The following is a 14771-nucleotide window of genomic DNA, read 5'->3' as shown; positions in this document are numbered from 1 at the left end:
CAGATTAACTAACCTTTGTCTAATATGTAGGCAGTGTAACGTTAGACCAGACAGTTTAAATACGCCAAATTTATCGCAGTGGTGCATGCCGGATTTGATGCATCTTTAAAGCGTACCTCCAGTTAAAACTATTTTCCGTAAATGAATAGTACTGATGAAGATTAAAAAAAAAAAAAAAAAGTAATATTTTAGTTAGTTGAAATGCTTCTACCTACTTAGAACGTCTATGGAGAGGGGGCTGCTGGATGAGACTAACTACAGTGTGTAAGCTCTGCTGCTCTTAGGACTTAACTCCTACTATATGTAGTAAGATAAGGCTTTACCACTGTTCAGAGGGAGGTAATCGCCTACTAGCTGGCAGCAGCCTCCTTCCTTCTCCAGAGTTGTATGTGAGGCTGGAGACTGGTGCTACAAGAGAAAAGAGGCTGAGTGAAGGGAAAGAGGATGAAAGCACCCGAGGAGCCCAGGAAGAAGCGGAATTCTTTAATAAGATACATTTCAAAATTTCTTAGGCCTTTTTCACACGGGCGGTGCGGGAAAAGGTGCAGGTGCGTTGTGGGAACATGCGCGATTTTCCCGCACGAGTGCAAAACATTGTAATACGTTTTGCACGCGCGTGAGAAAAATCGGCATGTTTGGTACCCGCCCGAACTTCTTCACAGAAGTTCGGGCCTGGTATCGGTGTTCTGTAGATTGTATTATTTTCCCTTATAACATGGTTATAAGGGAAAATAGCATTCTGAATACAGAATAGCGCTGGAGGGGTTAAAAAAATAATTTAACTCTCCTTAATCCACTTGCTCCGCGCAGCCCGGCATCTCTTCTGTCTTCTTCTTTGCTGTGTGCAGGAAAAGGACCTGTGGTGACGTCACTCCGGTCATCACATGATCTTTTACCATGGTGATGGATCATGTGATGACCGGAGTGACGTCACCACAGGTCCTGTTCCTGCACACAGCAAAGAAAACAGAAGAGATGCCGGCTGCGCGATCAAGTGGATTAAGGAGAGTTAAATTTTTTAACCCCTCCAGCGCTAATGTACTATGCATTCTGTATTCAGAATGCTATTATTTTCCCTTATAACCATGTTATAAGGGAAAATAATAATGATCGGGTCTCATCCCGATCGTCTCCTAGCAACCGTGCGTGAAAATCGCACCGCATCCGCACTTGCTTGCGATTTTCATGCAGCCCCATTCATTTCTTCAAAGCACAAGTGATGCGTGAAAATCACCGCTCGGGTGCACAGCCCCATAGAAATGAATGGGTCCGGATTCAGTGCAGGTGCAATGCGTTCAACTCGCGCATCGCATTCGCACGGAAAACTCGCCCGTGTGAAAGGGGCCTTATAGCTACCTGTACTATTCATAACTGGAGGTTCTCTCTTTTTAAACATCTGGCACATTGTAAGCCGCACCCTATGTCACTGTGAGCTGCTGGTAATGGTGCGCGGGAGGCCGAAAGGACAATAAATGACTCGGTGACTTTGATTTAGACAAGTTTCTATTAATAAAATAAAATCGCTTGTATCTTAAATACACCAATAAATTAACATTCCACCGAAAGAGAAAATGTTAAAATTAGCAACAGGCTTAAATATCTTACACTTTAAAAATCTGCAGCTAAATTACAACTCCCAATATTCCCTGTCAGCCGCTGTCAGGGAATCCTGGGAGTGGTAGTTTTTCAACAGGTTGGAAACCACAAAAAAAAATTATAAAATTGTGGCTTTTGGTTTTCTTTCTAGAAATCATTTCATAAATAGAAGTACAAGAGGTATTCTGTCTTAAATATTATAAAATTATCCTTCTCCTCATCTTTAAATTGTGTGCACTTAACTCTAGATATGTTTGAGAGGTTGTACTAGTCTGGTGATGAATGACTAGAGTGAAAATGCACAACCTACAATTCTTAAAGGCGGGTTTCCACCCATAATATGTAACTGGCCATATGTTAGTAAATCATAAGTTAGAGAAGCACTCATAAGCTTAGGAACAAGAAAATAAAACTTTGTGCCCATCTCCGAGGATAGCATCTGGAGACATTAAAGGGATATTTCAGGAACAAACCTTACCCACCCATTCAGGTGATAAATGTCTGTGGCTGATATATATTTCTCTCAATCCTCCTTAGACCCTAAAGGACAGTAGGTGGCAACGTGATAACCAGACTCCAACCTATCATTTAAAGTGGGAATCTCTGGCATTCCTGTAGGGTTTCATGCCTGACCACCGCTCCGCTCGATCAGACACCTGCTATACTATGGCTAGAGGTGTTTGTTCTGGGACATGCCCTTCAGGCCCCTTTTAAGACGAGTGAGTATCACGCTCTGGACTTGCAGCACTGCCGGGGTCGCATATAATTATATTGACTTATGATGCTATGTAACCCTTACAGTTCTGGAATGTATTGGATAAAACTGACAGCATTATGGCAGTGTTATCCAGTACATTCCAAACCTCTAAGGCTGGGTTCACGCGGGTGAGATTTCAGCGCGGGTGCAACGCGTGAGGTGAACGCATTGCACCTGCACTGAATCCGGACCCATTCGTTTCTATGGGGCTGTGCACATGAGCAGTGATTTTCACGCATCACTTGTGTGTTGCGTGAAAATCGCATGCTCTATAGAAGTGAATGGGGCTGCTTGAAAATTACAAGCATCCGCAAGCAAGTGCGGATGCGGTGCGATTTTCACGCATGGTTGCTAAGATGAAAGTCTATTCACTGTATTATTTTTTCTTATAACATGGTTATAAGGGAAAATAATAGCATTCTTTAATACAGAATGCTTAGGTCAATTGAGGGTTAAAAAAATAAAAATAAAAATTAACTCTTCCAATTGATCGCGTAGCTGCCGGTCTCCTGTTCTTTCTTCAGGACCTGTGGTGACATCACTGTGCTCATCACATGATACATCACCACGGTGATGGACCATGTGATGAGCTCAGTGACGTCACCACATGTCCTGAAGAAAGAACAGGAGACCGGCAGCTACGCGATCAATTGGAAGAGGTGAGTTAATTTTTTATTTTTAACCCTCAATTGACCTATGCATTCTGTATTAAATGCTATTATTTTCCCTTATAACCATGGTATAAGGGAAAATAATTACATCTACACAACACCGAACCCAAACCTGAACTTCTGTGAAGAAGTTAGGGTCTGGATACCACATTCAGCTTTTTATCACGCGCGTGCAAAATGCATTGCACCCGCGCGATAAAAACTGAACAACAGAACTCAATCACAGTCAAAACTGACTGAAATTGCGTACCTACTCGCACGGATTTGCCGCAATGCACCCGGGACGTATCCTGAGCCAAAACATGACGCCTGTGTGAACCCAGCCTAAGGGTTACATAGCATCATAAATCAATATAATGCTATGCGACGCTGGGAGGTCAGTACAGGAGCTCAGCTGCGAATCCGGAGAGTGACACTCGCTTGTCTGAAAGGAATGCTCTGTCAAAACTGATACAATGTTATGCCTAGGGCAGGATGGGGGTGGAGCATGACACAGGTTCTGCCTTCCAGCCCTGCATTAGGCATACCCCAATGCTGCCTTGAGTGTTTCTACACTTCTGTACATTCCTAATTAGAAATCATATCCTGTTTTAGAACAAGAGAAAATATTACAATCCCAAATTTTAATACCCCAAAAACATAAAACAACATGTGCAGATAAACATTGCACAATTTAGTATCTGAAATATAACAAATTTTTAGAGGATCGAGCAAAGGCCGTCCATAAACAACTATAGACCAGTGGCCTCCGAACTCTCAGCGCACCCCGACAGTCAGTGACTGGGACCGCAGACTGCTCCGACGCTGCTCTCATCTTCCCATGACCACCCAGTGACTGGCTGAGCATTTCCTGTGTATCAAGCAGGGACCGAGAAGTGGAGAGCAACGGGGACCCGAGCAATGTCAGAATGGGCAGGCTATTTTATTTAACCAATAGTAGCATTTTCTTTTGAAAAATGACATACCTTTAGACAACTCCTTTAATATTTCAAAACGAGAAGCCACCACATTCCAAACTGGTCAATCCTGTGGCGTGGGGCTCCGGAGACTAATTCCGACAGACACAACATTAGTTGAGCTTTTAAAAGGAGTTTTCCAGTATTTTACTATTGATGGTCGGATCAGCTGTTTCAGAGTACACATTGTGTAGTGGATGGAGTTGCTGGGCTTACTCTAAATTAGCCGACTGGTGCTGCCAATCAGATATTGATAACCTATCAATATTAAAATCCTAGCTTCCCTAACGTGAAAACACGTTACCTGTGCACCAGAGCTGACCATCTTCACTCTGAAGATGTAAATTCCAGCATAGTTTTATTTTTTCGTGTGACTAACAACATTTCCATTGATAATTCTTAAATGTTGCCTACTGGGCCAGCACTGCGCTCCCTGGTCTTATGCTGTACATTTTACACGTGATCCTAGGTTGGTTACAACCCACAATGAACAGGTCAGTCATCACCGATGACACGTTCACAGCCTGCTCCCAGTGCATGCATCAGAAGGAATCTCCAGCTAGTGCTGCGAGAGCATAGAATACTGTCCCACTCCCCCAACCAGGTCAGCTGCGCCTGCACAGTCATGCAGGTCAACGCCTGAGACTGCGTGACTGTGCAGGCGGCCTGGTTAGGGTGCGGGACAGTATTCTATGCTCACACAGCGATGGTGAGATTCATTCTGAAGTATGTGATGGGGGGGGCAGGCCATGAACGACATGTCAGTGAGTAGTAACAGGGCTGTGATCTTATGAACAATGAGTGGTACATGACCCCAGAAGTGCCTGGAGCAGCACCAGTCATTAGGCAAAATGTAACAATTATCAATGGAAAACTTGTTATTCATAACAAAGGGGGGGGGGGACAGGAAATAAAATAAAAAAAATTCTCAAAATACCCATTAAAAAAATATTTTCCTAAACATTTGTAAAAGTGATCATCTTATTTACAGATATTTTTTACAGGACCCGCTTCCCCTGAAGAACAGCTTTCTTCCATCCGTCACTTTGGCAAGTTTATGGTTAGTTTTTGCAGCTGAGGTTAATCGTAGAATCGGCACTGCATGTAGGTTTCATCCGAGGCCGTGTAACCAAACTTCTCATAAAAGGCGACGTTCTTGGGCTTGCACTCCAGGGTAACTTTGTAACAGTCAAGCTTTTTACTTAGCAGAGTAAGCACCGACAACAACCTGGGGGAGAGAAGGGAGCATACGGAAAAACTGTAGGTCTACGATTATCAAACGTAAAGGAACATTCAATGCAAAGCTGATGCCTGGAGCAGGTGGCGGAGCACAGGCGACTTTAGTTTCTTCAGATCACTATGTCAAGCACTGCCCCGCCAACCAGACAATTCTGCTGCCCCCTGTCTTACCACTTATGGTCGCCATTGGGTGTGGGATCTAAGAAATTAATGCAAAGGGCACTAGGCTGCTGGGTCTTCCCTGTGAACGCTGATGTACAGGACATCCGTGTGCAGGCCATAAAATCTTCAATTGCCATTCAAAGATGGCATATTGAGGAAAAACAAAAAAGGATTGTTGGAGGTCCTCAAGAGGTTAAAGGAACCTGAAGCTACCCTGAGATGTATTTTTGTAAATGAACGCCTTGTCACATAATTCCGGAGCATCTTTTCTTCTTTTGTGCTGTTTCTGTGTTATTTATCCTGGAAATGTATAATCTCAGGATAGGTCATCAGTATGCGATTGGTGGGGGTTCGACTCCCAGCACCCTGCGGATCAGCTGTTTGAAGAGGCTGTGGCGCCGCGGCCTCCTTGCATCTTACCAAGCACAGGGCCAGCCACTGTATAACGGCTGCACTTGAGATCGCAGCTCAGGCCCATTTCTCTTGCATGGAGCCGGGCTGCTCCCAGGCCTTGTGACCGATGCACGTGACATCAATGGCCTAAAAAGAGGCCGCAGTGCTCTCGGAACGCCACAGTCTCTTCAGACAGCTGATCGGCAGGGGTGCACCAATCAGATACTGGTAACCTGTCCTGAGGATAAACACTCAGATAACCCTTTTAACAGCTGGGTGTTCCCCCCCATTCACCTCGTTAATGGGGCGTGTCCCTTCACTAATAATGTCAGCCATAATTGGACAGTGCTGGGGAGCGCAGAGGCACACATAGTACTCAGTTGCCAATAGAGTCATACATTTCCAGGAGGAATAAGAGAGGAGGAGCAGAAATCAAAGTTCTAAGAAAAGATGCTTGAGAAATGTTACATGGGGTATGCAGACAGATCCTCTATAAGGGGGATTGTAAGTAAGGGAGTTACTGGGGTACCCCATTCCCCTGGGAGCATGCTCTATGACAGGGATTAGCAACCTTCGGCACTCCAGCTGCTGTGAAACTACAACTCCCAGCATGCACACTTTCTTGGCTGTTTCTTTTAAGTGAAAGGATTCTGGGAGTTGTAGTTTCAGAACAGCTGGAGGTTGCCGATCCCTGCTCTATAATGCCAGTGTAACATGACTTTCCATTTCTGGCTCAGCATATGTTCTCAAGCGCCCCATGACCACACAGAGCAGAAGCCTATGTGATGTCGGGATCGGCTGCATTTTCCTTATCACCGGTGTTATTAATATTCTCGGTCACTTACAGTTTTCCAAGCTGTTTTCCCCGACACTCATCACTGACGACAACCTCCTCTATCCGACCTCGCTGCAGGGAGAATCACATATGAACACGTCTGGTCGGTCACATGACCCTAAACATGGTCATTCCAAGCTATGATGCCAAGCAGATACCCCCCCCCCCCCCGCTTACCTTGGCGCAGCCGTGTATGAATTTATGTTCTACAATTAACGTGGCTGTGGCTACAATCTGACCGAGATTCAGATCTTCCAACACGGTCACAAAGTAATTCTCTGTTTTCTTCATGTGTTCAAATTTTTCTATAAAAATACAAAATAAAGAAATTTTACAAATCGGACAGGAATTAAAGGGTCACTAACCAAATTCTCACTGATGCCCATTGCTTCACCCTGCCTATGCTGTCAGACGTTCCTTGCCATGGCGTAGCTCCACTTTGGGTCACATTTGTCGCTACATATTGCAGAGGTTTTCAAAGTAACCCCTTAAAGGGCGTGATCACTAATTTTATATTCATGGCCCATCAGTAGGGGGATCGGCCTTAGCTCCATCCATTGTGTCTATTGAAGGGAATGAGAAGCCATTTTCTGTGGGGTTTATTTTGCTGATTACTACTTTATTCTATGCGTCGTTAGGATTGTGGCAATACAAAATATGTATTTAATGTAAAAAAAATAAAAATAAAAATGACTTCTAGGCAGATGCATGTGCCTTTGTTGGATCCACGTCAACCCACTGGCACCCTGGGACTGCATCTCGGGGTGCCGATGGGCTGACAGATGTGGCCCCCACCCTCCGACTCACTTATAAAATCCTCTGCCGTCACATCTCCGACCTTTGTTAGTTGACCAAGTACTTTGTAAAAACCTGAAATGAGAGAGAAACCGGATTAGTAAAGGATTTCACTACAAGGGGTTTGGCGCTAACTATTAGCAGCTGCTCATGTAGCTAGAAACAGGCATTATTAAACCACCCGCGCCGATATCTGATGGTTTTAGGCCTCTTTCACACGAGCGTGACGGATTAGGTCCGGATGCGTTCAGGGAAACTCGCACCATTTTGCAAGCAAGTTCAGTCCGTTTTGTCTGCCTTTAAAACATGGCTGCGCACGGATGAGGGGCGCGCGGCGTTTGGTACAGCTCACCTCTATTTATGTCTGCAGTACACAGGGGTCTCAGGACGAGCCCTTCCCCAGGGTGCTCCGGAGAGATGGGCGGACTGAATGACACCGTATTCTGACTCCAGTCGATCTCTTCCAGTAATTGGGGGTCAAACAAGGGGGTCTCATCTGGAATCATGGCTGAAGCTCCTGCAAACAAAATGCAAAAATAAATAAAAATCAGGCAGAGGTCACTGGGAAACTCACAAATTCTGTTTGCCCTCCGATAAGCCGTGCAAACACAACTTCCAGATTTTGGGTTGTATTTCTTGGCAGTACACACAGTTCCCACCAGGGTTTAAAGGGGACCCGTCCCCTCTCCTAACATGTAGTAACCACTTGCATCCCCCTTTGTAATAGTTCTGGAGCATCTATGTTGTGCCATTCCTTTATTATTCCTGAAGGTATAGCAAGCAGCTCACATTGAATTGCAAATGAAGTCTAACACCGGCAGCACTGATTGGATAGTGTCAGACTGTGCAGGGACACATTTTCAACAGGTAACACCCATCTGGACCTTCATTGCAAACTGCTGATAGCCATAATTGCTTCATTCATAATTTCTATCAGGAATAATAAAGGAACCGTACATCACAGAGCCATAAGAACAGATGCTCCAGTAATTATTAAAACACAGACATGTCGGGAGAGGTGACAGGTAAGAAGCTGTACACGGGATAACTTGGGTTCAATTAAATGACAGCAAACGGAGATATTGCAAATGATGCAGAACAAAGGCCAAATCTACATTCAGACTTTCTGCCCTGCGCTCGATGTCTCACCCTCTTATCGGGCATGTTTTATGGTACCGGATGGTATACCCCAAGCCACACCCCTTTAATTAAACCCCACCCCCTCTGACTCACAAAGAAGGGAACATCTCGTCAGTCATGGACGATCGTCTCTGATTCACTCTGTTTGTTCTATGGGCGGATGACTGACTCCGGCTGCGTTCACAGGGGACCACGTCCCGGCGGCTGCTCAGCGTCGTTTCTGCCGTGTCACAGACCGGAGAACACGTCTCACACCTTCTAAAAACTGCTCTGACTAATGTGAAGCTATGCAAGGCGGCTGCCGGGACGGCGGAGGTTTACGTATATGGTTCCAGGGGCCAATAATCACAGAAAATGGAAAATAACGAATAAACGAAGCGAGAAACACCACGCTAATACTGTATATGCAAATAATGCCCACCTGGCACAGGAGCTGATACATTGTAACAAACCATGCACATTCTCAGGATGGAAACAGGAGTGAATTCCATTCACTGACCGCAAGCAAATATCTTGAAGATATTGAAAAACTAAAACAAAGTGCAGTATATGAGGACGTTGCGGCACTTTGAGTTATAAAATGATTAAAGGGGTTCTCTGGGATTTTAATATTGTTGGCCTATTCTCAGGATAGGCCATCAGTATCTGATTGCTGGGGGTCCGACGCCCCACACTCTCCTGGAGCCGCTATTCTTAGCTTTGGGACCAGAACTACGCAGTGCCACCCATTGTGTAGCGGCGGTGCTCCCATTCAGTTCACTAACCAACTCCGTCCACTACACACAATGGATGGGGCGGTGCAATTCCAACAGTAGAGCTACTAGGGGACAGCAGATTGGTGGGGGCGTCGGACCCTGCCGATCAAATAATGATGGGCTCATGCACACAAACAGATTTTCTTTCCGTGTCCGTTCTGTTTTTTTGTGGACCATAGGCGTAACCATTCATATTAATGGGTCCGCAAAAAAAAAAAAAGGAAGTTACTCCGTCTGAATTCCGTTTCTGTATTTCCATTCCACACAAAAAATAAGAAATGTCCTATTATTGTCCGCATTACGGACAAGGATAGGACTGTTCTATTAGGGGCCAGCTGTTCCAGTCTGCAAAATAGGGAATGCACGCGGATGTCCTCCGTATTATTTGCCGATCCGTTTTTTGCGGACTGCAAAATACATACGGTCGTGTGCATGAGGCCTTATAGTGTTTATTTTCAGTATCGGTCATCAATATGAGATCAGCGGGGGTCTGACTCCCGAGACCCCCCCACCTTTCAGCTGTACAAAGAGGATGCGACTCTCCATTAGTGCCGCAGCCCCAACGTCAGCAAGAACATGACGTCACAAGACCGACTCCCGGGACGCTTGTGGCGAGGAGGCCGCGGCTTTCCATAACCACCACAGCTCTTACTAGGCCATGTGACGTCACGTTCATCAGTCACATGACCTAGGTGCAACTTCATCCCATTCAAGTGAATGAAGCTGAGCTGCAATACCAAGCGCAGCCACTATACAGCGCTGTGCTTGGTAAGCTGAATGGAGGCTGCGGCGATCACGGGAGCTCTGTGGCCTCCTCACACAGCTCACTCCTTGCACCCCCAATTACATATTTATGACCTATCCTGAGGACAGGTCATCCGGATGTCAATCCTGGAAAACCCCTTTAAAACCCTTTAAAGGGATTACCCCATTAAAAGTATAGGTGATGAATATTGGATTGCAGGGGGTCCCACACAGACAGTGTTCTGTCACCCCACAGAAGTGGATGGGGCGGTGCTGCTCCATTCAGAGAGGGGACTCTGGGATCCCTCACTCTCAGGACTGCAGATGGTCCCCAAGATCGGACCCCTATGAGATCAGATATTCATCTCCTATCGTGTGGATAAATGCTTTTCCTAGGAGAACCCCTTCAAGCTTTCTTTATTCCACATGGGACAGCATACGGTGACCTGCAAGAATGATTTAATTTTGTTTTCCAGCATTTTATTAGGACGAGGGCAGCACAGCCACCCCGACACAGTGTGACGAGGATAGCACAAGCTTTAGTGGTCACTGTCCCTTTAAGACTTGCATGCACAGACTGCACGCAGTGACACACCCGTGTAAGGTGCAGGGGGTCTACTCGCCCTATAGAAGTCCACTTTCCTCTCCTCATCTGAATCCATGATGAACATTTTCACTGGATTATTCCACAAATGGCTTATCTGGAGGACTTTCTTCCCTTTCTGAGGGTGGGCAGCAGCTCACCAAGAACGTGCTTCTCCCAGAAAGCACTGAAATTAGCTCCTTCCCAGCATAGAAAATGTCCCCCCACATATAGCTTCACAGGGTATGTGTTGCCCCCATAATGTCCTCCTCCACTGTCTAGAGCAGGCATGCTCAACCTGCGGCCCTCCAGCTGTTGCAAAACTACAACTCCCAGCATGCCCGAACAGACTACAGCTATCAGACTACAGCAGGGCATTATGGGAGTTGTAGTTTTACAACAGCTGGAGGGCCCCAGGTTGAGCATGCCTGGTCTAGAGAGATATAGCTGTATATTACTATGAATTTAGGGGCCAGAAAGCTGCTGAGCATGTCAGTCCAGTTCTCAATGCAGGAGAAAGTGGATCAGAAGAAGACACAGCAGGGGGCGCCACCAGAGAGGAAAATCTAACATATAGTACATGAAAAGATCAATATTTTTACTGCATGCACATTGCAATAATATTTCTTATTCATTGCATAGTAAATACTTTCATGGGATATCCCCTTTAAATTGCAACCCTAGAAATTGGCGATATATAGCTCCCATATGACGCGGGGGGGGGGGGACATTTTGCACTTAGCAGATACAGTTATGTATGGCACCCCCTGCAGACACTTCTGACAGTGGCTCATACCCCAGAGAGAGGTTGAGCATGCCGAAATCCAACATGTCCAATCCTTCTCTTCAGGGGAGAGCCAGGAGACCCCTAAACACAGTAGAGGGTCGACTGGTCTCTGACACTAATCTAATGCGTACGGCCGGCTCTCTGGACTGCGGTCCATGCCCCCGGGCATCTCAGTGTCTCCCCCCGATCTGCACATCACAAGGACTGACATTGGCTTTGAAGGACAAATGGCGTAAAAAGAAGTGAATGTATCGGCTTCACAATGGGACCATTTGTATGTAAATCCTCGTCGTCAGTGGGTCAGATAACTACAGCCCCCCGGACACAGGATGAATAAGGGGTCCTTTTATATGGGCAGATTTCAGCCCAAAAATAGCCAAGTAAGCACGCTCCGCTATTTCTGGAGGTCCCATAGAAGTGAATGGAGAGTTCCTGAGACAGGAGCAGGTCCCAGAGGTGAGACCCGCACCCGTCGGACATGGTGTATCCTTTGGATGGGGCCCCCTATAAAGTCCCTCCCCCTATTGCTGGCAGATGTGATGCAGCCATGTTTACACAGGCCAAAATCTTCCTATTCCTTAGTTCCAATGAGGAATTGATTCCCTACCAGTCCCTAAAAGGGGTTTTCCAGGAGTTCATTATTGAAGGCCTATCCTCAGGCTGATTGGTGGGGGTCCGACTCCCGACACCCCACTGTTCTAGTCAGCGCTGCAGCGTCCTCGCAGCCAACCAAGCACAGCGCCGTATATAGCTTAGTGGCTGTGCTTGGAATTGCAGCCCAGGCCCATTCACTTGAATGGGATTGAGCAGCCTCAAGGCCAAGTGACCAATGAATGTGACATCACTGGTCTAGGAAGAGGTTGGTGGGCTGCTGGGAGACGGACCCCCACTGATCTGATATTGCTGACCTATCCTGAGGATAAGCCATAGATACTGAACTCCCGGGGAAAACCCCTTTAAGGATCACACCTCCAGCACCGATAAATCTTCTTAAAGGAACACTCCAAGTGAAACCGATATGCTGAGTTATGAGAAATACAGGACCTGGATGGGTGGAGCGTGACACAGGGATTCTCTCTTTGGTGTTCTTTAAATCCCTAGGTCATGCTCCGCCCCCTCCGGCCCTGTATAAAACAAAACGTGGTATACCGGTTTAGTCTGGAGCATTGCTTTAATGAATGAATGGAGATGCTCCTTAAAGGGGGCCACATTTGCAATACACTTGGTATCTGAATTTTGGTCACCTTGGATCATGCACCCCTGCAAACTGTAAAGGCCTTAAAGGGGTCATCCATGGAGAGCCCCGTGGTCACGAGATATACCCATGACAGGTAGTCCTGGGGGTCGTCCATAGGGAGCCCCGTGGTCACGAGATATACCCATGACAGGCAGTCCTGGGGGTCGTCCATAGGGAGCCCCGTGGTCACGAGATATGCCCATGTGACTATTCTGTCGGTACAGAAGTCAATTCAAGGGGGCGTCCACAGATAAGGGGCATACCAGGAGACCGCTGGGGCTTCCATGGGTTACAACTTATCCCGTCAGCTTCCATTCAGACTTTGAAGTACACACACAGAGGGTTAATAAATCCCAATTTGCAGAATTTACTATCAATCAGATGACCCCCTTTAAGGGGAAGGGGTTCTATTTTGACCCTTGTGTGTCCCATGGAGATAAGCGTCACCACGGAGTCTGGCAGCCCCTCAGCCCAATGACCATAGATGACAATGAATTATTCCATATCTGTAAGCAGCATTCCCCCCGGACATTACTGTAACTCCAGGGGCTGGCTGAGACTTGTAGTCCCCCAGCAGCAGCCATGCCCTCACTTAGTTTCCTATAATTCACCGCTGTCCTCCACACAGAGTAATGCAGCCCGTTATAAACTATTAGGAGCCCCCCTGCCTCCATTATGGGGGGCTGACAGCAGGGCTGAGCATGCATGCACTTACCCGGTTCTGGCCGCTTCCACTCTCCAGTCCTCAGGCCCAGGAGCCTCTGCGCTCTGGGGGAACCTCAGACGTGGCGTGACGTCAGCAGCAGAGCGGCAAGCCCAAGCGAACGGCCAATCAGCGTGCGGCACATCGTCCCAGCCTCGCCTTGTCCGTACTCTGACGTCATCCAGCGCGCCGCCGTCGCAAATGCGGAAGGGGGAGTCGATGCGTTGTTATGGTTACCGACCCCCCCTTCCCCCATGCGGTCATTGGACGGGGCTTAGTTTACATCTCCTGGGAGTTTATTTACAGGAACCAACTGAGAAACGTGGCAGATCGAGGAGCAGCGGGGGCCCCTGGGGATCATGCAGCAGAATGGAAGCAGTGAACGGCAGTTTACCCCCTGTTCAGTCTGCTGCAAACTTTTTCTTTTGTCAAATATTTGAAAATTCAATGAAAACATTTTTTCGTTATCTACAGGGCTTAGGAAAACTGGAGGATATGGTAGAAGATTCCAAAAAGCACAAAGCACCCTTTATGACACCCCAAAATAAATACAGACCCCTCCGACTAATACAAACCCAGACTCCCTAAACACAGACCCCAGAACAACCCCCCTGAACAAATACAGACCCCAGAACAACCCCCCTGAACAAATACAGACCCCAGAACAAACCCCCTGAACAAATACAGACCCCAGAACCAATACAGACCCCAGAACAAATACAGACCCCAGAACAAATACAGACCCCAGAACAACCCCCCTGAACAAATACAGACCCCAGAACAACCCCCCTGAACAAATACAGACCCCAGAACAACCCCCCTGAACAAATACAGACCCCAGAACAACCCCCCTGAACAAATACAGACCCCTGAACAAATACAGACCCCAGAACAAATACAGACCCCAGAACAACCCCCCTGAACAAATACAGACCCCAGAACAACCCCCCTGAACAAATACAGACCCCAGAACAACCCCCCTAAACAAATACAGACCCCAGAACAACCCCCCTGAACAAATACAGACCCCAGAACCAATACAGACCCCAGAACCAATACAGACCCCAGAACAACCCCCCCTGAACAAATACAGACCCCAGAACAACCCCCCCTGAACAAATACAGACCCCAGAACAACCCCCCTGAACAAATACAGACCCCAGAACAACCCCCCTGAACAAATACAGACCCCAGAACAACCCCCCTGAACAAATACAGACCCCAGAACAACCCCCCTGAACAAATACAGACCCCAGAACAACCCCCCTGAACAAATAGAGACCCCAGAACAACCCCCCTGAACAAATACAGACCCCAGAACAACCCCCCTGAACAAATACAGACCCCCAGAACAACCCCCCTGAACAAATACAGACCCCAGAACAAACCCCCTGAACAAATAGAGACCCCAGAACAAC

At 47.0% G+C, this 14771-nt stretch overlaps 1 protein-coding gene across 1 annotated transcript; it reads right to left on the bottom strand.

The window, feature by feature from the left end:
* Positions 1–3719: 3719 nt before the first annotated feature.
* GNPNAT1 (glucosamine-phosphate N-acetyltransferase 1) lies at positions 3720–13505 on the bottom strand. Its single transcript, XM_040412655.1, has 6 exons — positions 13366–13505; positions 7757–7921; positions 7417–7479; positions 6787–6914; positions 6620–6681; positions 3720–5208 (listed from the first exon to the last, which is right to left on the bottom strand). Exons 2-6 carry the CDS (start codon positions 7908–7910, stop codon positions 5061–5063), a joined length of 555 nt encoding a protein of 184 aa, XP_040268589.1. The 5' UTR covers positions 7911–7921; positions 13366–13505; the 3' UTR covers positions 3720–5060.
* Between the last annotated feature and the right edge of the window lie 1266 nt (positions 13506–14771).

Source organism: Bufo bufo, chromosome 11 (genome assembly GCF_905171765.1).
Source record: "Bufo bufo chromosome 11, aBufBuf1.1, whole genome shotgun sequence".
Taxonomy (NCBI): Eukaryota; Metazoa; Chordata; class Amphibia; order Anura; family Bufonidae; genus Bufo; species Bufo bufo.
Note: the sequence above shows the minus strand (reverse complement) of the source record. Positions and strands in the feature narration are given on the sequence as shown.